At 45.7% G+C, this 26,356-nt stretch overlaps 3 protein-coding genes across 9 annotated transcripts in view; 1 reads left to right on the forward strand and 2 right to left on the reverse strand.

Moving 5' to 3' along the window:
• Window positions 1–2,576, reverse strand: part of POMT2 (protein O-mannosyltransferase 2) — a 39,155-nt gene extending 36,579 nt beyond the window's left edge. For both annotated transcript variants that reach the window (XM_081290618.1, XM_081290617.1), the window contains exon 1: window positions 2,080–2,576. In XM_081290618.1, coding sequence (XP_081146744.1) covers window positions 2,080–2,537 — 458 coding nt within the window. In that variant the 5' untranslated portion in view covers window positions 2,538–2,576. The remainder of the gene's footprint in view (window positions 1–2,079) is intronic.
• A 56-nt stretch (window positions 2,577–2,632) lies between these two features.
• Window positions 2,633–25,902, forward strand: GSTZ1 (glutathione S-transferase zeta 1). 3 transcript variants are annotated; one of them, XM_081290629.1, is made up of 10 exons: window positions 2,636–2,808; window positions 6,449–6,500; window positions 8,491–8,558; window positions 9,106–9,186; window positions 9,518–9,643; window positions 10,875–10,953; window positions 11,428–11,480; window positions 12,097–12,146; window positions 12,818–14,340; window positions 25,683–25,902. In XM_081290629.1, the coding sequence occupies exons 1-9, from the start codon at window positions 2,794–2,796 to the stop codon at window positions 12,942–12,944; spliced, it is 651 nt and encodes a 216-aa protein (XP_081146755.1). In that variant the 5' UTR covers window positions 2,636–2,793; the 3' UTR covers window positions 12,945–14,340; window positions 25,683–25,902. The 3 variants fall into 3 exon arrangements, with proteins under 3 accessions (XP_081146757.1, XP_081146755.1, XP_081146756.1); XM_081290630.1 differs by lacking the exons at window positions 6,449–6,500; window positions 25,683–25,902 and having other exon boundaries at window positions 2,647–2,808; window positions 12,818–13,468; XM_081290631.1 differs by lacking the exons at window positions 6,449–6,500; window positions 8,491–8,558; window positions 25,683–25,902 and having other exon boundaries at window positions 2,633–2,808; window positions 12,818–13,468.
• TMED8 (transmembrane p24 trafficking protein family member 8) overlaps window positions 24,398–26,356 on the reverse strand; it is a 50,042-nt gene continuing 48,083 nt past the window's right edge. The window contains exons 7-8 of one of the 4 annotated variants that reach the window (XR_014021552.1): window positions 24,880–25,166; window positions 24,405–24,728 (exon numbers count right to left, since the gene is read on the reverse strand). Coding sequence is in view for 3 of the 4 variants with exons in the window: in XM_081290628.1 (XP_081146754.1) it covers window positions 25,012–25,166 (155 nt within the window). In the remaining variant the exon portion in view is untranslated. Of the gene's footprint in view, window positions 25,167–26,356 lie in introns of all 4 variants that reach the window. The other 3 variants (XM_081290628.1, XM_081290624.1, XM_081290625.1) reach the window with 3 other exon arrangements.

Here is a 26,356-nt window from a genome sequence, read left to right on the forward strand (position 1 = left end):
ACAAAACCTGGAAAAAAGACTCAGATGGTCCACCTAAGTCAGGTGATAGCTGAAGCTGACAATCTGACCTGTGGCTGAGTTTCATGCTATGAAAATAGGAAAACTCATGTGGATGTGACAACTGATGTACCTGATGACATCCACACTTTCCTCGTATGTGTGCAAATACATAGAAAAGAACAACCTTCTGTCAATCTGATACCAATCATATGCTTCCCCTGATGTACTAGGGGCCTTGGGTTATGCCTTGTACAATGACTAAGACTGCAACTATTTAGTGACACTTCCCATATGGCTTAACTAGATCAACATAATAGTGATCTAAATCAAATCTGATGGTGATACAAATAAAATTTAACAAAGTTCTGAACTGAGTGACCTGTGCCCCTCCAGGTAGTATGTTAAGGAGATAAGGAGGAATGAGCCACAAATGTCTTTCCATTGGGCATGGAAGTCAGACTTTTTTTTTTTATGTGGGAGTGGGTATTGTCATTATTGACAGAAACAACAAATATTAGAGGTCAATTTAAACTCCTAAACACAGATCATAATGGACAGGCCTTAGACTACATCTCAGTTGTCTAAAATAAGACTCAATGGGGCTGGGGATGTGGCTCAAGCAGTAGCGCGCTCGCCTGGCATATGTGCAGCCCGGGTTCGATCCTCAGCACCACATACAAACAAAAGATGTTGTGTCTACCAAAAACTAAAAAAAAATAAATGTTGAAAGTTCTCTCTCTCTAAAAAAAAAAAAAAAAAAAAAAAAAAAGACTCAATGGTCCCCTGATCAATTCACTGGTGGCTGAAAGACCAGGACCCTGGAGGCCATAGTTGAGGTAAATACTGAAGGCTGGCCTCATCCTTCTTCTTGGAGTCCCATGAATGCTGTATGAAACAGATTAAAGAGATTTGATTTGGCCCCTGCCTCTGTCATCTGTTGCATATTTATGTGAAAATCTAATAAAAGCAAAGACAGTGCAGAATTGAGGGGTGAGAAGACCATTGGGAAAGAGTCCACCATCCATGTTTCATGCACCCACAAGTCTTGCTAGGTATACCAAGAATGCAAGACCATACTTGTGCTTGACAGGGTCATTTCTCAGGGTTTTATTTGCAACAAACAATCTGGAAAGAAAAGATAACATCTCTCTCCTGGACAAAGAGTAGGCTTGCTCACTGCTTGTGATAACACAGAAGATTCCCCAAGCTTGCTAGCCTTGATGCAACCCATGGTGTTATGCAGCCCATAGCGTCACCCTGTGGGACCTAGAGAGCAAAGGAAACTGACTCCATTATGCTGATACTCTTCCTGCTTTCTGTAATAGTCTTTTATCTCTAACGCAAGAGCGTCACACCTTCTGCCAGCAGTCACCAAACAAAAACGTGTCATGGCTAATTCATTAATGTCAAAGTAGGGCAACCCTGACAGTTTTCTATATGGCTTTTTGGTCAGTAGGTTACATTTCTGACATTCTCTGCTAATTTTCTCTTTAGTAATACTGAGAAAACATGCTATCACTTGGCCAGACAAATCAACCCTTTTCAGATCATATAAAACTTCTCCTTCTAATTAACTACTTTGTAAGCATCTGTGTCATAAAAAATAAAACTTTCAAGAAAATAAATCTCTTCTCACAGGACAACCCAGACCTACCTCCTAGAATACTTGTCACCACCCCTCGACACTGATGTGCAGGATTTAAGTACCCAGTTAGGAATGTTCCTTTCTGCTGATGCCTGCACATCCTGCAGATGAGGAACTCAGGCCTTGGGAATTCTATACCAAGAATTTCCAATTATTTTGTAAAGATCAGAGCACCTTCACAGTTTGAGAATGAAGTGAAACATTCCAGCATTACCAATGAGGACTGCTTCTTCAGATCCCACTGTCCCCCATCGGAGCAAACCCATTCCACCCAGACTGTACCTCGCTGCAAATCAACCCACTACTTCTCCCTCCACAGTGGACCCACTGATCCTCCTGTGAATCCCGCCTCCTCCGTACCCCCGGGCCAATCAGAGGGCGGCGTCTCTCCTCCCGGTTGCCATAGTGCCCGCCGAGTCCCTCCCATCACTCACCAGATGTGCGCCGGCTGGTCCAAGCGGTGGAAGCGGGTGGCAAAGGACAGCAGCGTCACCAGGGCCAGCAGGGCCCACCGGCCGGCCGCCTTAAAGAGCCGCGAGGCCCTAGCAGGCCGTTTGGGGTTTCGTGCTGCAGCCTCAGCAGCCACGTCCCGACCCACGACCCTAGCAGCCTGGGACCCGCAGCGGCCCCTCCGGAATCGCAGCTCGGACCCTGCCAGGCCTCCGCCTATGGCCGGCGGCATCCTCCCCCTCCTCAGGATCACCTTTCGGCCCAGAGGCACGCTTTGTCTTGTCAGCCGGCCCGCTGAGGAGTCATTAGAGGGCGGCTCGGGGTGCCCTGGGAAATGTAGTTCCCGCCGCTGGTAGCGAAACGCAGGGCCCCGGCCTCTGGGTGGGGCGGGAAGCGTGGTGGCCGCCCGGGCCACTAGGAGGCGGCAAGAGGCGCAGAGCATAATGGGAGGACGCGAAGACGGGGACCTGTTCACGAAACTGCAACTCCCAGCAGCACTGGGAGCGAGAGCAGGGGCGGCGGAGGGACGGCGGGGCGGAGCCAGCCAAAGACGGCAGGGAAGTCCATTCCAGCCCGACCTCGCTTTACCCAGACGAGGGCCAAGGTGTAACTCGTAAGGGTCTCACAGGGCCTCAATCGTTGGCCAGTCCCGGGAGCGAACTTTCTCAGCTGGAAGAGGGAGTCTCCCGAAGTGCGAGATGCAAGCTGGGAAGGTCTGTGCCAAGCTCTGGGGGAGCGGGTCGTCTAATTAGTAAACGTGGATTAAAGCTGGGGGCGGGGCCACGGGTGCGCCTCTTTGCCCCGCCCACGGCTCCCATAACGACTCCCGGCGAGCCTTTCGTCGCGCCGGACACTCTCTGCGCCTGCGCGCTGCCCGCTAGGCCATTGGGCCAGACAAGTTAGGGCTGGTGGAGGCGCTCCTGGAGGACCCTGCGCGGCTGAGTCCGCTCACACCGCTTTCTGTTCTCGTCCTCCTTGTCCCTAACTACGCGGACGTCTTCTAGGGCTTCCAAAGGACGACCCTCGTTTCCCCTTTCCACGCTTTCTGCGTGTTCCTCTCTCGGCTGGTCATCCTAACAATTGACTGATGGCCTTCAAGGAAAGTTTGCATTTTAAGAGCGCCAAGGGAGAGGGGAGCGGTGGCACTTGAAGCCTTCATAGTTTGGGGAGCTTCCCAGGTTTAACCTGCATTTCCCCCGAGCCTTCATAGACCCCCCATATCACCTTCTGATAAAACGGGCTGAGAATATGTTTTATAAGCGACTCACGTGAGTCTTGAGGGCTCTGAAGTTTGAGAACTGCTGTTACAGCTCCTTAGGGAAGGTGGCCCATCAGCTGGGACGTTACGTCACCTTGATAATGTATAGCCCTCCCGCTCCCAAATGGAATTTTAGGAGTCTTTAAAAACCATGTGTAAGAGATGGTTTTAAAACAGCTGAGGGTGTAACAGCACTCACCTAGCGTGTATGAGGCCTTGCGTAGGATCTCCAGTACCGCAACATAAATAAAAATTTGCCAGAGTGATTGGAAGGCATCTTTGAATTCCTGAATTCTTCCAGGAGTGCTGGTGAAATGAACACTCTACTTGAGCTTAACATTTAGCTGTACAAGTGCAAAAATGAACAAGGAATAATTTACAGTAGTACCCCTTTATCTGTTTTCTCTTCCCATGGTTTGTTATCTGGTCAGCTGTGGTCCAAAAATATTAAAGTGGAAAATTCCATAAATAAACAATTCATAAGTTTAAATAGCAGTCCTTGCTGAATGTTGTGTGGAGATCTCACCATCCTGCCTGTAGTGTAGTGAGTCCTTGTTTTGTTCTGCATATCCAGGCCTTGTAGGCTACCTGTTGTTGGTCACTTTCTAGCTGTCTTGGTTACCAGGTAGGCTTCAGAGGTTCAGCCGTACCTTTGTTCAAATAATGCTTATTTTACTTAATAATGGCCCCCAAACTGAAGAGTAGCAATGTTGGAATTTTATCACAGTATGCTATTATAAGTATTCTATTTCATTATAATCAGTGTTAATCTCTTACTGTGCCTAATTTATAACTGACCCTTAGGTATGTATTTATGTATAAGAAAAAAAAAACATAGTATATATAGGATTTGGTACCACATGTGGCTTTCAGCTACAGTAGAGGTCTTGGAACATATCCCTCAAACAATAAGGGGGTACTACTGTATATAGTTATCACTAGTAAGAGAAAGTGCAGAAGTTTCCTACTTATGGCTCATAGTGGAGGGCAGTGGAATTTACTGTGACTTTGGTCATCCTTAATACATGTCAAAGGTGTAACATTCAGTCATTAGGTGAGGCATTTCTTCAGTGATTCTAACCTCAAGTCTGATTCTCTAGTAGTTAACCCCTCACAGCAGTCCCTGTTTGTTGTTCCTGGAGGCCCCTCCAGCCTAGCTAGATAAGGAAAGGAATGCATCTCCAAATAAAATCTAATTGTGGCTGCCCGGCTTCTTTGCAAAAGACACTTTTTGCCTATCACCTGCTCTCTATGCCAGGACCATCTTTGCCATACCCACAAAAGGTACTTAGAAGACAGGCTGGTACTCCTGGGCTTGGGAACCACTTTGGGAGAGCTTGGGTACCCACTTGTGTCCTTGTCCACCTAGAAGAGTGCATTGATAGTGTAGGGATGAGGAAAGCAGGTTCAGATAGAAGTTTGGGGTACTGGGGTGGCAGAAGGGAGAGGAAACTTTGGTAAAATGTCTGTAATCTGAGAGGTAGTAGACGGGTGATCTGAAAAACTTTACCATTTTCTCTCAGCCATATGAATATGTATATGGGAAGATTCATGAGTATTAATCACTGGTTACTCTTTCTTGGATCCCACTTTAAAATGCTGGTTATGCAAGCAGCACCAGGGAAATTAAATTTGAGTTTCTTAAAACTCAGAAGAAAGGCCACATGCTTTAGTTTTCTTTAGGAGCCTGAAGTTAGCAAAAATGAGAAAAATAGGCCAGGCATGAGCCATGGCAGAACACAAGCCCACAGTTATACAAAATCATCTAACACAAAGACTTATTTTATTTATAAAGTGCTAAAAGTTTCATTTACACACAAAGATGGATATCCACCCCCACCCCAGGGGGCTGGGGATTGAACCCAGGGCCTTGCACCTGCTAGGTAAGCACCTACCACTGACCCCAGCCCCACACATGGGCATTTTGAAGACATGATAGGATGTCAAAATACAATATGTAAAAAATGCTGGCAGCACAATACTCTGTAAATTGTCAGTTGTTCCCCTTCATGATCAGTCTATGATCTCAGATCTGTGGCTTACTGCTGTACCTGACATTTTGAGGAAGTATTGTACTGCATATCTCTAGACTGGAAAAGATCAAAACCCAAATTTTGAAGTATGGTGTCCAAACCGAATACATATCTCTTTTACACCACTGTAAATTTGAGAAATCATTAAGTTGAACCACTGTTAAGTCAGGAACTATCTGTAGATCAACAGAAAATCTGAGAGCCAGATGGGACTGTTAGTTGCCACCTCACCTTTAGGGTGAATGGGCACATCTGCCAGCTATTTTTATAAGGCCATTTGGGAGTCAAAGACTGGAGGGTGGGGATTAAAGGATATAGAAACCAAAGCATCAAAAAATTAGAATTCCTGGTCTTTTTGCCACTGCCGGCAGGGATCTCTGCCATCTTTTAGGGTGACTCTTTGTTTTACAGGCAAAGGAACTGAAGACTAGAGAAGGAAGGGATTTGTCCAAGGTCATGCAGGGCTGGGTCCTGCACTGGGTCTGGACCCCAGATATGCCAGCTCCCTGCCCTCTGTGCCACACAAACTGCTGCCTCAAAGCCAGGCCACATTTTCTGCACAAAATACCAAACCTAGATCCACGAGGAACAAAACAAACTTCCCACAAGTTGGAAAGAGATGACCTTTGTGACCAGAGTCAAAGTTCCCTGAAGCCTGTTTAACCCAGCTTCCCCATTGGCTCATGGGACCAGCCCCTTCAGGGTTACTCCTCGTGCCCTGCAGCTCTGTGAGAGGGGACATTCCTTGGAAAGTCAAGGATCATCACAGAACCATGACAGAGTTTGGCAAGGTAAGGCAGGCCCCTGAAGTCTGCTATCCCCGTGGTGGCTACTCAGACCTCAGGGACTCATGCCAACACAGTTGGGAGCCAAGGGACCTTATACAACTCCCAGGGCCTCTGACCCAGTGAGCTCTAAATCGGCCCTAGGTTGCCCAAACACAGGCCTCAGGAAGGAGGCCTGGTGGTACCGGAAGAAGCAGTGGTGGCTCAAGAGACCCTCTCCTGGGGGTGGAAACCTGTTGAACCTGGGTTAATACACACCCTTGTCCTCTCTCTTCAGCCCATCCTCTATTCCTATTTCCGAAGCTCCTGCTCATGGAGAGTTCGAATTGGTAAGAGCTGAGTGCCTTGTTGGGGGTCAGGTGGGGGAGAAGCCTCAGGTACGAAGCTGACCTGGGACAGAAGAGGTACTCTGTCAGACAGGACTTCACCCCTAGCAACCAGTATCCCTAGGCTCCTGGATGCCCTATCCCTGAATGACACCTCCACCCAGGAAGTCCAACAAGAACACACTGTAGGTGGGAGGAAGGGGGTTGTTTTTCTTCTTGGCACCGCTGCTTACCCCACACTGTCCTCTAAAGCCCCTTAGCAACCATGCTTAAAACAGGTTGATAAAATCCAGAGGTCCCTGGTAACCAGCAGAGGAACAGCTGGCCTCCCTGGTTCTTATTTGACATGGCAAATTAAATGTAGCTATCAGTGGCTTGGAGGGAGCAGAACTAGGGCCCTCTGGCTTAGTCCTGCACTGGCCCCTCCCTCCTCCAGCTTAACACAGCCCCTGACCAAAGTCATTCTTATAGCAGCTCTATTCATGAAGGCCTCTGCACTAAGTGCTTTTGTGTGCACAATTTCCTTCCCGTAGGAGGGAGAAATTTATTGTCCCTGTTGTACAGATAAAGAAACTGAGGCCCAGGAAGATAAATAACTTGCATCATGCAGCAACTAAGAAACCAAGCTGGCATTTGAACCACACAGTCTGGCTCCACAGTCCATCTGGTGGTGTTCATGCTGGGGATGCACCCAGGGCATGGGGCATGCTAAGCCCGTGAGCTACACCCCAGCCAAAAGCCCTGCTTTTAACTACTACAGTATGCTGCTTGTCAGATGGGGAAACAGCAACGAGTGGCCCATTAAATTTACTTGCCCAGGGCCATACGGCTACCTAATGAAGGTGATAAAATTTGAACCCAAGCAGCCTGGCCCCAGAGCCTGGCCGTAACTACAAAGCACTGTGTGACATAGCCTCTGCCCCCATTCCAGCTTGATGGGTGTCTGTGGAGTCAGTAAGCAGGAGGACCAGGGGCCAGGAGAAACTTTTCCTGCAAGAAGATGTCCCCTTCTCTGGGCCCTCAAGCCTGTGGCCTAGCTAAGCCAGAAGCAAGCAGGAGGAGTGTTGTCTCTTTAGGGCCTTTATGCTTGGCTTCTCCACTTGACCTCAGCCACTTTCACTCTCCAGAGTGGAGCTGACCGGCACCAAAAAGGAACCTGGCCTATCACAAGCTGTCCTCACACGTCACATCTTCCTCTCCTTGCTCCTTGGCACTTGCCAGAGACCAGCCATGACCATATTTTAATAGCCAAGCACACATGCGCATACACACCTGCACTCTTCTCCACTAGGGCTGGCCCTGGTATTTTTACCACCACCTTGCCAGATGGAAGGAAACCTGGCCCCTGGAGTCACTGCAAATGTTCCAAGACCACCAGAGAGCCTGGTGCCATCCTGGAATCTATAGTAAATGAGAACAGAGAGAATGGATTGGAAAGAGATTCTTCTCTTAAAAAAAAAAAAAAGAAAAAAGAAAAAAAAAAAGAAAGAGATTCTTCTCTAAATAGAAAACAAGCATCAGTGGCCTGTGTGTGCTCTGTGTGGTCCTCTGAGCAACTTTCCTTTGCCCCTAGATGCCCTCTTGAGGGAAAATTGCATGTCTCCAACAAATCTGCCCCACTGCCACTGTTTAAAGCCTCAGAAGGGGACAGAGAAACAAGTCACATCCCTGCTGTCCCCAGAAACCACAGGGTGCCATGGCACACACCTTCATAGCACTATCCATGGGGCATGAAGGCCTTGTTGCAAGGCCCAGAGGGTGAGGGCTCTAAGAGTTCAGGGGTGAGAAAGGTGGAGCCTCACACACCCAGGAAGAGTAGTGGTGGTAACAGGGAAAGCTGGACAGAAGGGGATAGTGCCAGGCTGTGTCTCTGCCATCCAGCAGTGTGGAGAAACCTCCCTGTTGGCAGCCTCATGTTACCCTTGGAGGGCTCTTTCTTTGATAATATAGCAAGAAACTATCCCCTGACTCTCCTATCTGTGGTCTCTCCTAGCTTTGGCTTTGAAAGGCATTGACTATGAGACAATGCCCATCCATCTCACAAAGGATGGGGGGCAACAGGTAAGGAGGCTGCCCCCAGACCACAATGTGGGAATTAAACTGTAAAGAGACTAGATAGGGGGTCTGCCCCAATAAGTACACCTATGTCACATGGTCCCTATGGCTGGAAGGTGTTGTTGGCTGTCCCTTATGGGGCAAGATGGCAAACTGTGCAGCAAAAGGGACCCATAAGACAGGTCCAAGCTGCAGGTTCAATACTACAACCTTCATTCTCCAATGCCTGACTGTGGGGGGCAAGTGGGTCCTTGCCCCATACTGGGTCCCCTGGATGGATGGATAGGGTAGGAGCTGCCTTGGAAGTCACAGTGTGAGATGCAGGGAAAGTCACATAGTCAGGCCATTGGGGAAAAGCCTAAAGCTCAGGAGCTGTTGGGGCTTCAGATAATGCACAGATCCCTCAGGGTTTAGCCTGGGCTTGGGAGCTAGGGTCTCCCCAGAGAAGTGGGGGTATGGACAGATGGCAGGCCTGGGGTTTACCCACTTGCTTTGTCCTGCTCTAGCCAACTCAAGTCAGGCCAGCTATCCAACTGGGTCCTTGTTTCCACAGTTTTCTGAGGAATTCCAGGCACTGAATCCCATGAAGCAGGTGCCAGCCCTGAAGATTGATGGAGTCACCATTGGCCAGTCAGTGAGTACAGGGCTTGGGGGAGGTGCATCACAAGAGCAGTATCCTGAATGAGAGGACATGATGTCTCTTTCTCACTTCTGTGTGTCCAAGGAGCTTAGCACATATAGGAGCCTGACAAACGTTTGTCAAAGGGAGAGAGAGAGGTTGGGGAGGTGAGGAGAGAGCTGAGCATGTGAGAAACCAAGTCGGTCCAAAAAGCGTTCCAGGGCTCTAGCTGAGGAGGTAAAGGAAGTGGTGGTGGCATTGGAGAAGGAGGAGGAGTTTGTGGGCCCTCTACCCTCTGGTCCAGACGTCCCAGGCTCTCTCCCTGACTCTTGTCCTCTCTGGACAGCTGGCCATCATTGAGTACCTGGAGGAAACTCGGCCCACTCCACCACTCCTGCCTCAGGACCCAAAGAAGAGGGCCAGCGTGCGCATGATTTCTGACCTCATCGCTGCGGGCATCCAGCCCCTGCAGGTGAGGCCCTTGCACACCTCTCATGCTCGTCCTCTCACACACTGACTGGTGAGCCCTCGGTGGGGTGTCTAGCTTGGAAGTGGGTAGCAGGAAAACAGAGAAGGACTCTCAGGGACTTTGACCTCGATCACAAGGCTGAAGCGGGCAGGAATCCCAGAAATCCTCCACCGAACTGTGTTCCAAGAAGCCCTCGGTTTCCAAGGATTCATCTAGAGGGGCTCAACGTGGGGAAGGGGCTGGGTGGTGGGCTCAGGTCCAGGCCTCTGGCTTTAACCTGAGCAGCCTCCTCTCAGCTGTGCTATGTCATATACAGACACACCTCATTTTACTGCTCTTGGTTTCCTTGAGTTCTGCAGATTCGTTTTTTTTTTTCTACAAGTTGAAGGTTTGAGGCAACATTCTTTGATCAAGTCTGTCAATGCCATTTTTCTAACAGCTCATTCAATGTTAGCATTTGTAGCAATAAAGTATTTTTCAATTTAAGATGTGTACATTCTTTAGACATACTGCTGCTGCATACTTAATAGACTACAGTATCATGTAAACAAAACTTTTATAAGCACTGGGAAACCAAAAAATCAATGTGACTTGCTTTATTGCCACATTTACTTTATTGCAGTTCCATCCCTATTACCACAAAATAAATAAGTAAATAAAACTGTTCATCTGTGCTAACTCCTGACTTTGTGAGGAAATAGCCCCAGAAAGTTGGGGTGACAGCCAAGTGACACAGCGAATAATAGCAGAACAGGGACCAAGGCCAGGACCTCAGTGCACCTGTGCCCCACTCCCATGTCATCTTGCTGTTTTAATGAAGGGGATCACAGCAGACAGAATTCTGTTCTACAGATGAGGATACTGAAGTCTAGAAGTAAAGTGGCTCCAGGGGTACAGAGTTAAAAATCTCTGGAAGCCAGTTCTGTGCCCCTCCCCCACCCAGCCCCTCTCCCTCCTTACATGGCCCATGTGAGAGAGAAGCACTGGGTGTAAGACAAATAGGCCTCAGGTTATGGCTACACCTGCCACTACCAAGGCAGTGTCCTTTGTCCCTACTCTTGCTCATCTCTGCCAGAATCACATGGCTTCCAGACTATGAGCAGCCTGAGAAGGTGTGCTGGGATGGCTGCCTCCAGGAGCAAATAGGAACTGAGCTTCTCTGAGCAGGGTGTGGCTGAGGGGAAGACCCAAGCCAGCTCCCAAAGCAGACACAGATTTTTCTTGGGCTACACAGAACCTGTCTGTCCTGAAGGAAGTGGGACAGGAGAACCGGCTGCCCTGGGCCCAGAAGGCCATCATTTCTGGCTTTGATGGTGAGTTCTCACTCCTGTGAGCTGCCCCAAAGTGACCACTTAGAGAAGTAACCCTGGAGCACAGGGCCCTGGGCACCTGAACCAGGCTGCCAGGCTGCTTCTGTCTCAACAGTGGTGTGGGAGGAGGCAAGCCCAGGGAGGCAGGCCCAACTTCTGTTTTACTGCTTTTCCTTCCCCATTCAAGAAACCAAGACCACAGAGCGCCAGCCAGTTAATATGGGAGCAGCTGCCTTGGCCAGCTGCAAGTCTTGCCCATCTGGTCAGTGAGATGGCAGCTGGACTTGAGGGGCCCAGGGAAATATCAGCCTGTCCCTAGAAACTTTCCAGTCCTGACTGCCTCATTCCCTCCAACACCCATGCCACAACCTGTTACTCAGACAGCCACCCATTTTTATAACTTTGGAGATAAGGCCCAAAAGGCTGATGTCCCATCTCTGTGCCCAGAGTAAAATTGCTCTTGTGGCCTCCTCACAGCTCTGGAGCGGATCCTGCAGAGCACAGCAGGGAAGTACTGTGTGGGAGACCAGGTGAGTGTCCTCAGACCTGCCCTCAGCAGCCTCCCCCTCATGCTGACCCCAGGTTTTCACTCTCCCATGTGGACTCATCCATCTCCTCCTGCTCTGGGCAGGGAGCTTCCTGCGGGGAGCTCTACCCACCCGCTAAGAGGACTGAGGGGTCCAAGCCAGAGGACCACACCTCAGAGAGGAGAGAAGGGCCAGGCAACAGATGAGGGACTAGGCTATTTGATGGATTCCTTCTCTCCTAATTCTGAGATTCTAGGATTCAGGTACCTGACTCCCACAGGCTTAGGCCCTGGACCTGTGCTAGTTCTGGTTCCTAAGAGTCCCCTCACTAAGCACCTGGTGGGGGTGGTTTAACAAGCACAGTAACAGCCATCAAACCCTCAAGCTTTCTTTGGCTACCCACAGAGTCACTGCAGTATAGCCTAGAATAAGTGCTGCCATTCTGGGGGACAGAGCCAGGCAGATCCAGGGGAGATAGGGTGAGTGGGGTGGTAGGGATGGCTGGGAAAACTGAAGCAGATGGGAACATCAAGGGCTGACCCCTCTAGTGCAGTAATAGAACACACCCAGCACGTCTGAGGTTTTCATCCTGATGTGAACCCGCTTGACCTTCTTTCAGGTGTCTATGGCTGATCTGTGCTTAGCGCCTCAGGTGGCAAATGCTGAAAGGTAAGAGAGCTCCCCCACTCTTCCTTCTCCTGGTTCTGCCCAGTCGGGCCTTCTACTTTAGCTACTGAAGTAGCATCTAATGCAAACCCCTCTCCAACTGACCAGGCACCCACTGCCACACCGCACCAGTCCCCTCAGCCTTGGAGAGACAGGGTGGAAGAAATCAATAAAATGCCCTTACCATGCCCACTGCACTGTATTGACAGCTCATCCTTTTAGAAGGAGGTGGCTCACCTTACGGACACCCTGTTGTCTCTAGACATGTTGTCAGTACCCAGCAAAAAAAGGTCAACCTCTGCTTTCCTTCAGTGGCGCTTCCATAGAGCATGAGTAGGTACCTCTCTGGAAGGCATCATGCTAGGCACTAAGGACATGAAATATGTGACTCATTCCCTGTTTGTGATATATAAATGCCTAGCACTGGACTTTATACATAATAGGTTCTCAATGATTTCTTAGATAGGAATACTAGGTAACAGAGATGCCAAATGATACTACACCAGACCTACCCATACCCAGAGAGCTACCCATGATGGGCTGCCTCTTTGTCCTTCCCTGGCCAGCCCCATGGACTCCATCCAGCCCTACCTCTCTGCTTCCCTCACTTACCCATAGGGCAGTCTCCCCATGTCCCTAGAAACCCTGCCTTACAAGGTGTTTCTCTGCCACAGGTTCAAGGTGGATCTCACCCCTTATCCTACCATCAGCCGCATCAACAAGACACTGCTGGCCTTGGAGGCCTTCTGGGTGTCTCACCCCTGCCGGCAGCCAGATACACCTGCTGAGCTGAGGGCCTAGCTCCCAGACCTTGCCACATTGGCACACAGACAGGGAGGGCACACAGGAGTGGACACTGGGTGGGCTTAACAGGCCTAGAAATAAGTCTTAACTGGGCAGACAAGAGCCTTTAGCCCTTGAACTTCAACGCTAGACCTGGTGCTGCCTCCCCCACAAACCTTGTTGTACTTTAGTCTTCTCATCTGTCAAGTGTCAGGAGGTGGGTGGGCAGAAATGTTATCTGCTGTTTATGTCACAGGGCAGTCACAAAGCCAAAATAAGAAAATGCCACAAGTTACCAAAGTACCCTCAGACAGCCTTACTGAACTGACTTAGAGAGTGCCCCAACTGGAATTTGGTCATTAACTGCAGCCCAGGCCTCCAGTTTATTAAGACTGAGCGGGGCGGGGCGGGGGGTTGGTTAATGGCAGAGTGCTTGCTAGCACACATGAGGCACTGGGTTCGATCCTCAGCACCACATAAAAAATGAAATAAAGATATGTGTCCACCTACAACTAAAAAATAAATATTAAAAAAAAAAAAGACTGAGCTGGATTCTAGGATTTGAACATTCCCCCAGCTGGAACACCCATGGGCTCAAGAGAGGAAGTTAGTCAGCCACTTGCCTACCCTGTGGCAGGCCTGACCCTAAAACCCAAAGGCAAGGAAGAGAAATAAGCCCAAACCGCTGCCGGAGAGAATCAGGATCCAGGGAGAGAACTGAGCAGGAAGGAAGGCACCTAGCTACCAACAGGAGTAGGAGCGGTACCATCACTGAATGTTCTGCTTCCCTACCCAGAAGCCAGCTGGTGCTCTCAACCCAGGCCCACCTTCAGGGGCAGAATTCTCTGGACCCAGTTCCAGGGTTAGGAATTTGGGTAAATCCAGCCATGAGTGGTCTTACAAACAGGAGATAGGCTACACGGGCAGTATGAACTGTCACTATGGTCAACTTGAGATTAGGAAACCAGCTACGTGATATGGGCAGCCAGTCAGAGTGAATTCACATACTCCTTCCTGTGATCGGAGAGGCTCTGCCGGTCACTTTCGTAGTGACCTAGATATTGCCCCTATCCTCAAAGTAGCAGAATGTGTCTTCAGACAGGCGTGTAGCCCCATGGATTGAGCTGTGCTCACCTGTTCCTTTGTGATATTACTCCTTTGCCCTGTTTGGGATAGAATGTTCCATGGAAACATCCTTTGTGTGTCCCATTCTCTTTCCCTGCCTTTGGGTGTGGCCTTCCTAGATGTCACTCAACCTGCTGACAGCAGACATCACAAAGCTAGACTCAACCCCCTGAAACCTAACCCCTGCCTCATTTGAATGGTTTCTCCTCAATAAAAAGGGTTCAGCACGTGCTGGCGCTCGCTCTCTTTCTATAGACTGAGGAGCTGACACAGGACCCCAAAGAAAAAGGTATGTCTGTCTCTTGTGTGGTTATTTCGTGCAGCCCAGTTTCCCTGGAGTGACCCTGAGTGTTTTTTGTCGTGAGGAATGTGACAAGGTGACAATTCATGATAGGCTGTGCTAGAGAGAGCATGTCCCCATCCTTGGCAGTGCTCACAAAGAACCAGGAGCAATTCTTGGCAGAGACATTGTAGGAAGATTAACGACTGGAGGCAAAACAAGATGACCTTTAATGACCCACACCTGAGATTCCATTTCTCCTGCATGGCTGAGTTTGAACGGGGAACTAAGGTCTACATGACTGTTTCAAATGGAAGCCACCTTTCTCAACCATGTGTCCCTTTTCTGCAGCCCAATCCTAGGACACCTAGTTCTCCTTTCTCATCCTGAGTTCTTTTGTGGCCTTTCCTCTCAAAAAACCTTGGTTCCAAGCTCCAGAATAACCAAAGTGGGCCATTCTGTTTCCCAAGGCAGGTTTGTCCCTGCAAAGCCAGAGAGAAGTAGAAGAAGGTAGGCAAAACAGTGGTGCCTCAGGTCCTGCCTGCTGCCATCTGGACCCTTCTAGATTACTGCAGCCTTGCCTGACTGACAGGACCTGCCTGATTATTTGGTAAAGGACTAATTTCATCCCAGAAACCAGGGATTGTCACCTCCTGATATTAGGATGACTGAAATTGATGGTGATTAAAATTCCTATGGATTTTAAAGGGAAATTGAGCTCATAGTGAAGCCAGATTTAAAGTTAGGTAGTCAGTGTAGTTACGTAAATCGGGTCTAATACCGAGTGAAATCTAAAATGGAGGCCATGCTGGGAATGACTCAGGAAAAACACAGGACAATGGAATGTTAATGGAGCCCAGGAAACAGCCCCCAACAGATTTGAAGATAGCCCTTCACAAAGAAGTGTTAATAAACAGCCCCCAGCAAACTTAAAGATACCCCATCCCAAAGAAGTGATAAAGAAGTCCTTCCTGCCTGGCCCACCGGTGTCCCAACCCCTCCCACCTACATTCCATCACCAAAACTATAAGAAGGGGAGACAACCGCACTTCCACGGATTCCACCTTTTGGGTCCCCTTCTTCCTCTGGGAGAAGTCTTTTCTGCTGTCCTTTAATAAACTTCTACTTTCTACTCTGACCTTGCCTCGGCGTGCTTCTTTGATGTTATTCTTCAACATTGGGGAAGCAAGGACTTGTCACCGGTCAACAGCGGTATCATATTGGAGGTCCCATACCGAGATCTACACCGGGGTAAGTGCATGCACCCCATGTCTGTTTGAGGTGCATCTTTTTCTCTCTTTCTTTCTGGAGGATAAGGTGGGCACCCGACGGCTACTTAAACGCAATTAGTGCAGCCGCCACTCTACAAGACTCGGGTGAGAGGTTTCCCGGCCTAAGCAGCTCTCAATCACCTGTTCAATACAGAGCAGGCATGTTGGGTTCTGCCAAAGCCGATTCCAACTTTTCTGTCTGGGCCCGGAGAGCAATTGGTGTGAGTACACAGTGTCCCTAATCCCGATCTGCCTCGGATGCGTGGAGGTGGAGGAAGGAGTTTGGAACAACTGCGGAATTCCGGTCTGGGCTACTCTCAGACGTTTCCAAAGGTTCCTTTCTCTTGAGCCCCCTTCCGACAGCCCTCAAGGGTATCTAGGGTGATCGGTAGATGAATGGCACTGAGGGAAAGCCCCAATCACATTTGCCTCCGTATGGGCTACGCGCAACACTCCCAACCCCGCATCCATTCCTCCTGGATGCTTCCCTTCCTTCGCAGGTCAGAAATGTTAGCAATTCAGGTTGCAAGACTGAGAAAGGCATGAGATAATTAGTAAAATCAGCCCAGGCTCCCTAAGATGCATAGGTAACTTTTACTAGTCTGTTTTACCGTCCAATGTTTAAAATGTGCTGTGTTCCTTAAGCTGCTAAGAGAAGCATTTTTTAGAATCAACTCCTCCGGTAATCTGCTACCTTACAACCAGTAGATATCCCTTAACACTTAGGCGGCTCCTTTAGTCTACAGAGCAAAGACAACAACAAAAGAGCACACGATTCTCTTTTGCAATGGGTTTTTAGTGGTCGGGAGGAAAGCAGTAAGGCCCTTAAGTCTGAATCCTCCCAGGGTCTCTGGCACAGGGCAAACTGAGACCCTAGCAATTTGCTAAAGGGGACCAGAAACCCCTTGGCAAAGCAAGGTGAGAGACTGGTTTTCTGGACCGTTTAGGAAGCTCAAACTTAGGGAGACGTCCCTAATGAGAACAGTTTTCTCTGGTGCAGCGTGGGCGCCTGAATCCTGTTTTCTTCTCACTCAGACCGGAGCTTCTCTCTCTCTCCAATACGCCAGGTGGACCACTAGCCTGCGTATTGAAAAATTGGGATAAATTTGAACCTCAGATGCTCAAGAAAAAGCGCCTCATTTTCTTGGCCTGGCCTCAAATACGAGAAACCTGGCCACCAGAGGGAAATATCAATTTTGATACAATTTTACAGTTTGATAAAATTTACAAAAAAGGAAATGGTGTGAGGTGCTGTATGTTCAGATTTTCTTTGCTCTAAGGGAAAATCCTAAATTATGCCAACAGTGTAAAGTAGACTTAGCTATGATATCTGCCATGAAGAGAGAAAATCTTGGACTCACTGAGGAAAAAGAATCAAGAGAAAAATTTGGGCCGATCAAAGTACATACCCCCTTCCCCCTTCCAAGACCTAAGGCAGATAAAAACTGACTCTACTGGAAAGTTAGGAGATATGCCAGATTGCCTAGGATTGGATCTATCCAAAGGAGCTAATCTTGCAAGTGAAAGGGAAACTGAGGAATTCCCAGCAGCTGCCAGAGCCATTTTCGCTTTGGGGAAAATTTCCTCATAATTTCCCTGCACTTAAGGATTGCTCCACCTAAATGCAGTAAAGTCAGTCACACTGAGACCCTTGATTTTACACCTATAGTTGCCCTTATGTGAGAACATCTGGTCCACTCATGGGGAAATCTAAGGTGCCACTGATTAAGAGTCATAATTAAATGGAAGTTCAAAACCTGGAGAGATTTTTTTCTTATCTGGTCTGTTTTAAAGGTTATTATAGATTGTTTCTTGAGGATAATCTAGGCTAAATGTGTGTCTAAAAGATGTTTCATTGTAACATCTGGTATCTAAATGAGTTTGAAGCATTGCGTAATCTTGCAGTTAAAAGTTAGGGTTAGGTAATTGATTAGTTTGATTTCAGATAATTCATGCAGGAGAAATTAAATACTTCCAAGTTGGCAAGTAACTCCCAATCATTCAGTTTTATTTTTCCATCAATTTTTGAACTGGGTAGCCTAAGGAGATTTCACTAGGTATACACAGTACATTGATTTGGACAAGGATAGTAAATTATGATTTGGTATCTGTTTCTCTCAGTGTGTAAGATTTAGGAAAAAGTGTTGAATTAAAACGTTGGTCTGGCTTATTGAAATGACATTAATTAGCAACAGTCTTGGGAATTTTCAAAGTTTAATTTTAGATATACATGGTAGTGTGTGGATTTTTTTCCAGGTGATTTAATGTAACTTAATACTACTTTAGGAACTTCAGAACAAAGAAAGTAGCTTAATGATCCTGAAGGAACTTCTGATGATGGCTTTTATATTATCAAGAAAGATCCTATTTTCAGTTTTGTGTGAGCAAGTTTTTCTAGTGTAGGAAGGTACAAAGATGTGAAATTTTGTGAATTAAACTTGTATCAGAATTTTCAACTTCCAAACCTGAAAATTGTGACTTATGGTTAAAATGCCTTAGACATGAAGTTTCTGCTCAAAATTCCAGTTTTCCCAGTTCCTTCCAGACCTCAGCCAGGACTTAAATTGATATACAAATAGAAGAAGCCTGGAGCGCTCAGTAGGAGACAGATCTAAGGCCCAAGGAAAAAAAAAGGGGTAAAGGTGTCTTTTTACCTAAACTCAAACTAGATTAAACCAAAAAGTAAATTGTGTGACATTTACTAATTACTGGCCGGTCAATTTTTTCTAGGACTTTTGCCTTTTCTTAGATTCTATGTTTTTTTTTGAGCTCATGATTTTTATTCTACAGACAAGCTAATGTTTTTCTGATAAGTTCTATTTTTGATCAACTGGAGTTTTTTAAACATTGCAATGAGATTTCACCTGAGAAAGGTGCAAGGTCTTTTGTGTTATGTGTTACACTTGTGTTACGTGTTGCATGTCGGTATGTCTGTGTATGTCCATATATCATGCAGTGATATGACAATTGACAGATGAGGAGCGCTCATGAAAAATTAAAAATGGATCCAAATATCTTTGATTCACGTGATTCAAATGGCTCAATTTAAATTGGGTAAACAGATAAAAGTAAAGAGGTCTTGAATTAAGCTTATAAGTTTTTCTAGGTGTTCAAAAAGGCCCTAATAAAATGTTGATGTCTATGAAATAATCTACTTAAATTCAAAAATTTACAAGTATTGTTTCAAAATGTGAACAAAAAGAGGTTAACAGATAAAAAGAGAAACTAAAAGGTTCTAGATTTCTGGATAAGAGTCTATATGATTAAGTAATTAAGAGAGTTTAAGTAAATGATATAAAGAAGGTCTGTGTAAGTTTTTGAACAAGTAATCTTAAAGACATTAAACAGCTGGTTAAACAAGTGCTGTTGTTTTAGAGAATTGTGCTGTTATTTCTTTAAAAGCTAAACTTGGTTAATATAAAAACATCAATGTAATTGGTGCCATTAATGTGTTCATATCTTCCAGGTATACAAGTCTGTAAGGTAGAAGCTTTAGAAAGAGCATTATATCAAGCTGGTATTCTAAAAGTGTATGGTAATTTTAGGCTTAAAAGAAAAACATGTTGGAAATTTATTTATATCACTTGTGTTCTATAACTGTACTTATTATCAATAAGTTATGTAAAGTTCCATGTTACTTTTTACACTGAGATACAATTTAAATGTATTTTTAAGTCAATGAGAGCCTAATCTGGGTGAAGGTTTTATTGTGAGACACAGAAATACTTTGCTAATTTCCAACAAGAGGTTAGAAGCTTCCAGCCTTCCTTTAATTCATGTTTTAGATGTGATATTATGTTGTGTTAGCTAATATTCATGTGAACTTAAGCAACAATTTATGTAGGCTTTATAAAATGATGTTTAAAAAAACAAAGATCAGCTTCAAAACTATAGTATTTAAGATTTATGAAGAGCCCCACCTTACTTGAGATAAGGCTCTATGTCCCATATCATGTGAAAATGACTATGAAAGAAGTAGGCTAAATTTCAGTACACTTAAAGTTGTGTCCAAAAGTTGGTTTTTGTCAGGATTGCCAGGATCTCAAACAGGGGATATACTCCACCAAAATTCAAGGTAGCTATTATATGAACTAAATGTTTTTACTCTTGATAATTTTATCTTGTAGTTTTCTTATAAATGATTTAAGATTGCCTGTTAATGTTTTGCAGAGGTACTCACAACCTGGGTTAATTTAAGACAAGAAGTTATCACCTACAGGATAGAGAGATAGACATTAAAGTCCAGTACTCTTAGTATAAGGCTGTTAACTTATTTGCTAGATGTTTAAGATTAAATTTTAAAATTAAAAATTTGGCTCTTGCCCTCTGAGTCAGTCTGAATCAGGGGATAGGGAACTTTTTCAAAGGGCTCTGCAACTCTAGGCCATATAACCTCCCGATCAGGGAGATTAATGAGACCAGTGGAGGACAGGAAGCCAGTCAGTGCATTTGCTGTGAAGAGGAGGGTCATCAGAAAAGGGAGACATCCCTGATGCTTCCGAGGGAAGCCACGTGGTCAAGCAAGGCCTGGACCCATCCTAGCGCAAATGGCACTAGCAGAACTGAGAAGCTGCTGTGAAGTTCCCGAGGACTCCCAGAGTAACTCAGCTGACTGTTAACAATAGATTGAAAACAAAAGTCAGTTTGACTTGCTTCATCTTAAACACTTAGCAAAGACAATCAAAGCCAAAGCACAGTTGTTCCTGGACATCTTAAATAATAATAATAATTAAATGTAACTTCCATAAATAAGTAAACTAGAGGCTACAAAAGAGATTCTCAGACAGGAATGCCTGATAACTATCAAAAGAAACTGCCAGAGTAGTTTTTAGTTTAAGGCCCACAGATATTTCTAACCAACGCAGGTAGGCTTGATGTTTGCTAGTATGGTTATCCAGCCCTGTGTAGCAGAATTAAAGATTTTTCTATTAGACACAGAGGTCAAACTAGTAAAAGGATTTTGCAGGATCAGATGGCATTAAATTATTAGACTATATCTTAAAGGAAAAGACATCTGTAACCCTAAATGTTGTGTTGACATCCCTGACATTTCTGGCAATGTGGCAAATATCCTTAAAGATTTACATGCTCAGATAGAAGCCATGTCCTCAGCAATATTGTCGTGGAAACAGTATCTTAACTCTTAGTTCCTGGTACTGCCTGATAGAAAACATTGTTGATCTTTGTCTTGGCCATTATACTCATTGGCATATTTCTGTGCTTTGGCATTTCTTGCTGTATCAATCTGGTTCCAGTACTAATGAACTCTTATTTCTCTTATAGACCACCTATCACTCGAATGGCCTATTACTTCTCAATTGGACTTTTAGCATGGACCACTCGATAGACCCGATATTTTTAAGGGGGACTCCAAACTGCTTGCCCCACGTCGTCCCTTTTCAGCCTGAAGAAGCCAGAAAGATTCTCTTCGTCCCCCTTCCTTACAGCAGTAAGGAGTTCCCAAATTAGAGGGGGGAATGAAGCCAGATTTAAAGTTAGGTAGTCAGTGTAGTTACGTAAATCGGGTCTAATACCGAGTGAAATCTAAAATGGAGGCCATGCTGGGAATGACTCAGGAAAAACACAGGACAATGGAATGTTAATGGAGCCCAGGAAACAGCCCCCAACAGATTTGAAGATAGCCCTTCACAAAGAAGTGTTAATAAACAGCCCCCAGCAAACTTAAAGATACCCCATCCCAAAGAAGTGATAAAGAAGTCCTTCCTGCCTGGCCCACCGGTGTCCCAACCCCTCCCACCTACATTCCATCACCAAAACTATAAGAAGGGGAGACAACCGCACTTCCACGGATTCCACCTTTTGGGTCCCCTTCTTCCTCTGGGAGAAGTCTTTTCTGCTGTCCTTTAATAAACTTCTACTTTCTACTCTGACCTTGCCTCGGCGTGCTTCTTTGATGTTATTCTTCAACATTGGGGAAGCAAGGACTTGTCACCGGTCAACAGCGGTATCAATAGGAAAGGGGGAGACCCCCTACTTCAGGCATATTCCTACCACTTCCACTTTAGCATGGCTCCCTGGACCCAGAGAGACAGTGGGAGCACTGCATAGAGGAGCAGCAAGCCAGCCTCAGGTCAGCCTGGCCAGATGGGCTGCTGCCACCACTTTCCTAGGAGTAAGGCAGGTGGCCCAGCCCCTCACTAACAGGTGCCTTTGTGAGCCCAACTCATCCAAAAAGATTTCCAGCCTGGCTCAGGCTAGCAGGTGGTCCCACTGCACTCCTCTTCCCAGCCTCATCTGTAGGCAACAGGAAAGTTCAAGAGACTTCTGGGAAGCAAGATAACTAGTTAGAATCCACAGGTAGGACAGAAACACAGCCTGAGACCACTCCCTGTTCCCTGTATGATTCTGGAGAAACTAGGTTGGAGGGGGCAACCTGCAATTGTCCCAGAAGGAAACAGTCTGGTTTCCTGCTCCATCTAGCAGTAGACTTAACCAACAGGGAGGAACCCTCCAAGGTGACTCTTAAAGCTGGGAGCCAGAATGTGTGCAGGTGTGATGTGGACCTATGACAGACATGGACCCTGCGGTTGCTGACTTTTTGTCCCTCCACTAACTCCTTAAAGTGTGACTGGCTCTAACTTTATTGCTCTACTGGGCGTTTTATTGTCTATCTTCTTGTGTGTCTGTTCCAAGATGACTTCCAAAAGCTGACTCAGGTCTCCTCCTAGATAGCATGAAAACATTAACCTGTTCATCCTGGGGCTCCTTCAGCCATCCCCAAACTGGTGGCAAGACCTTTATGGATTTTAAGGAAATCTAAATTGGGTAAAAAGGATACAGTCTCCTTTATCAAACAGTATTTAAAAACCATCCCTCATCTAAAGCACAAAACTCATTTTACATATTCTTCTCATAGTCCAGGTCTTATTTCAACAGAAATTTTCTGATATACATTAAATATAATGTGAAAAATCAGTCCCAGGTTGGGGACTGGTAAAGAACAAATTTTATGGCTTTTACTCTGGACTCAGCATGGAATCATCAGAGATCCTTGGAGTCTATGACATTTCAGTGAGACACTCTGTATTATTTTTTAGATATTTATTTTTTAGGTGTAGATGGACACAACACAGTGCCTTTATTTTTATGTGGTGCTGAGATCCTTGGAGTCACTGACATTTCAGTGAGACACCCTGTATTAATCAAGAGTTCTCCAGAGAAACAGAACCAGTAGGCTACATGGGGGAGGGTGGAGGTGTGTATGTTACATGGAATTTACTTATGCAGTTATAGAAGCCAAGAAGTCCCATTGTTGCCATCTGCATGCTAGAGACCCAGGAAAATGGGTGACAATTATAATTGAGTCCAAAAGCCTGAGAATCAGGAGTCACTGGTGAAGGGTCAGAGAAAATGAGATGAGCCATTCAAGCTGAAGAGTGAGGCAGGAAAAAGAGGGGGTGAATTCCTCCTTTCTCTACCTTTTTTTTTCCAGGCCCCAGTGGATTGGATAATGCCCACCCACATTGGGGAGGACAATCTACCTTATTGAATCCACCATTCAAACACAAATGTCATCAGAGACATTCTCACAGGCACACCCAAGATGATGTTTAATCTGGGTATTCTGTAGCCTTGTCAAGTTGACATAAAATTAACTATCACATCCTCCTGCCTTATCTTACGCCCTCCTAACCCAGACAAATCTGTCCTTCCCCACAAAAACAGAAATGTGTCTAAGCCAAAGAAACTCACACTCCAGGTTCCTTTGAGGTGACTTGAAATGCTGGGTTCTTGCAGGGATCAATTATATGCACTATCCAGAGAAAATGACTAAACCTTTCAGGTTCTCAGCTGCGCTGGTTTTAGGGGGACAGCAGTCCCTCTCCTTACTTCATGATCTTTTTGAAAAGATTTTTGTGTTTTGAAGCTAGAACCTAAGACAGGGAAGTTCTGCTCAGTGGCCATAGCAACCCAAACTGGTCTCAAGGCCAGGGCTAGGAACCATTCTTGTCTCCCTCTTCACCCAGGGCCAAGGAGAGAGCCTCAGCAGTGACTTTTCTGGATTTGGAGTATCTTCCCTGGATTTGGAGACTGGGGCTGTGAGGAAGTTAGAATTGCAGAGAAAACAGGACCAGGAAGGCCACCACTCAGGATCAACTAAGGGATGGAAAAGGTGTTGGGGGGAAGTTATGGATGAATAGAAGTACTGGTGTCACTGGATGGCCACAGATCAGGAGAGAGGAGCCATCTGTCTGGTCTCTGGGCCTGCAGTGTCGAGTCAGAGTGAAGCTATCTTGTGTTTTCAGCCCTGGGGCCTCTCCTGGAGCCCAGGTTATCATGTGGCTGTCTTGCTATTCAGGAATGTGGAGACCTGAGTTTTGCTTGTTTCATCCCTGCCCTTCAGGAAACCGTCCTCCAGAGACCCAGGCATGGTTAATTGAGAGGAACCCTTTTCTCTAGTCCCGTAGGAACTTTGCTGAGAAATTCCCTGCAGAGTTCCTCAAGCTCTTCTGAGGTTGGGCTCCTGACCTACCTATTATCTCATTATCAAGCAGTATGACTAGCCTCACTCCATAAATGCACATTAAATTCAAAGATGTCCTTCCTGTACAATTGTGGCTGACTCTCCCTTCCCTGAAAGTCTGTCTCTTCCCACGCTCTTCTAATTCCTCTTTTGGGGGCTTAGAAAAAAATAAAGGAACAAATTTTTTCCTACATGCATAGACTTTTCTCTAGTGGTCAGATCAAATGGCTTAGCAATAATTAAGCTTTCACAAACTTTTTTTTTTAAGTTGTAGATGGACACAATACCTTTTTATTTTATTTATTTATATGTGGTGCTGAGGATCGAACCCAGTGCCTCACATGCTAGGCAAGCACTCTACCACTGAGCTACAACCCTAGCTCCTCCACAAATGGTTTTAAAAACAACCTCCTCTGTGACTCCCTCAGGTCTTCAAATAAATTCTTATATTTGGGTGTCAACCAAAGACCTTCTTAGTCTGTTATGCCACTATAACAAAATAACCAAGATTGGATATTTTTTAAAGAACAGAGATTTATTTTCTCACAGTTCTGGAGGCTAGGAAGTCCAAGATCAGGACAGCTGGTTCAGTATCTGGTGAGGGCTTGGTCTCTTTCCAGACTAGTGCCTTCAGTGTGATACTAAAAGAGGCAGAAGGGTAAAAGGGGCTTAAATAGTTCCTCCAGTTCCCTTTTTTAAGGTACTGATCACCTCCCAAAGGACCCACCTCTTAATCCTGTTGCTTTAGGGATTAAGTTTCAACCTGAATTTTGAAATAGTAAAGGCAATCACCTTTTCAGGGGACATTTTTCAATAGTAGCTTCTCTCAAAAGGCTGAGTGAGTGGTCAAAGTCCTTCTTCATTTCTATATCACTTGTCAAGATCTGTGAGGGACATTCAGCAGACCCCTGATATGCAGTCTTCCTAGAGTGGGAGTGGCCACAGCAGATGAAGAGCAGATGTTGGAGTGGCCTGATCCTGTATCGGATGTGCAAGGTCTTCCAACTGGATGGAAGTAATAAGACACAGCAAATGCTTTGGAAGGAGTAAAGCAGGAAGGAGGTGCTGCCAGGAGACACCTGAGAACAAATCAAAAAGCACAGGAATTGTTTTCCACAGGCATTTTACATATTCATTAAGGAAAGTGATAAACTTATTAGATAAGCAGGTAAATACACATGTTCATATGGTAAATATTTGTTTTATTGGCTCCTCTTGATTGCATGATCACAGGTGCCATTCTGCTATGGGAGAATACTCTGAACTTAGAGCGCTGTCATGGTTAAGCCTGAACTATGTGGGTTAAAGAACATCAAGGCTGAGTATTAAGAGCTATAATTCGTGAGCTGCCTTATTCGTGGGCTGTCAAAGTCAAGGATTTGACCATTATGAAAGCTTTTAAAAGTTAAAAAAATAATCTTAATTCTGTCATATATTAGAGTGACATAATACACCCAGTGTCCCAACCATGACTTTGAAGATCCTTAGCTACATGTAAGCTGCCTAGGCATTTTATTGTTGGCTACGGTGTACTTTCGTAGGCAGATTATATTCATTTAACTCACAGTTATTTCATATCTTTCCTTATACTTCAGCCTCTAGGATATGTTGCAAATGAAAGCAGAGAATGACCTGACAGGCTCATCTTAGAGTCACAGATAGCACTGAACAAAGTATTTTGAAATGGCATCCCGCCCTGCTCACATGAGTCCTTGCTTTGTAATGAGGCGCCAGGAATGTAAAGAGGCAGTGTTTTAAAAGATGTCAAGATATGTTATGGCTTCATACTTGCAAATAAAAACAGGATGAATTAAATATCCCCAGACTATGTTAATGAATAACCTGGTATTCAAAGTACTGGTGCCAAGTTTGAAGAGTATGTTTGTTCATATGGAGATAAACATCACTAGGGACCAAATCCTGACTAAAATTCAATGTTCTATTCATCATAACTATAAACCCAATTTTTTCCAAACCTAGCTTCCAGTTTTTTCTTTTCTTTTCTTTTTTAGTTGTCAATGGATCTTTATTTTATTTATTGATATGTGGTGCTGAGGATCGAACCTGGTGCCTCACACATGCTAGGCAAGCGCTCTGCCACTGAGCCACCACCCCAGCTCTCCCAGTTCTTAATATTCTGCCCTGAATTTAAATGCAGACAAAAGATCTATCATTAATCTTCATCCTCTTTCAAAATTTACATAATCTTGATAGATTATAAAGGAATTCACAGAATAGCTTTCTTTGTGAGATGAAGAGGAAAGAGAAA

This window comes from Spermophilus citellus (genome assembly GCF_964194105.1).
Source record: "Spermophilus citellus genome assembly, chromosome: 4".
Taxonomy (NCBI): domain Eukaryota; kingdom Metazoa; phylum Chordata; class Mammalia; order Rodentia; family Sciuridae; genus Spermophilus; species Spermophilus citellus.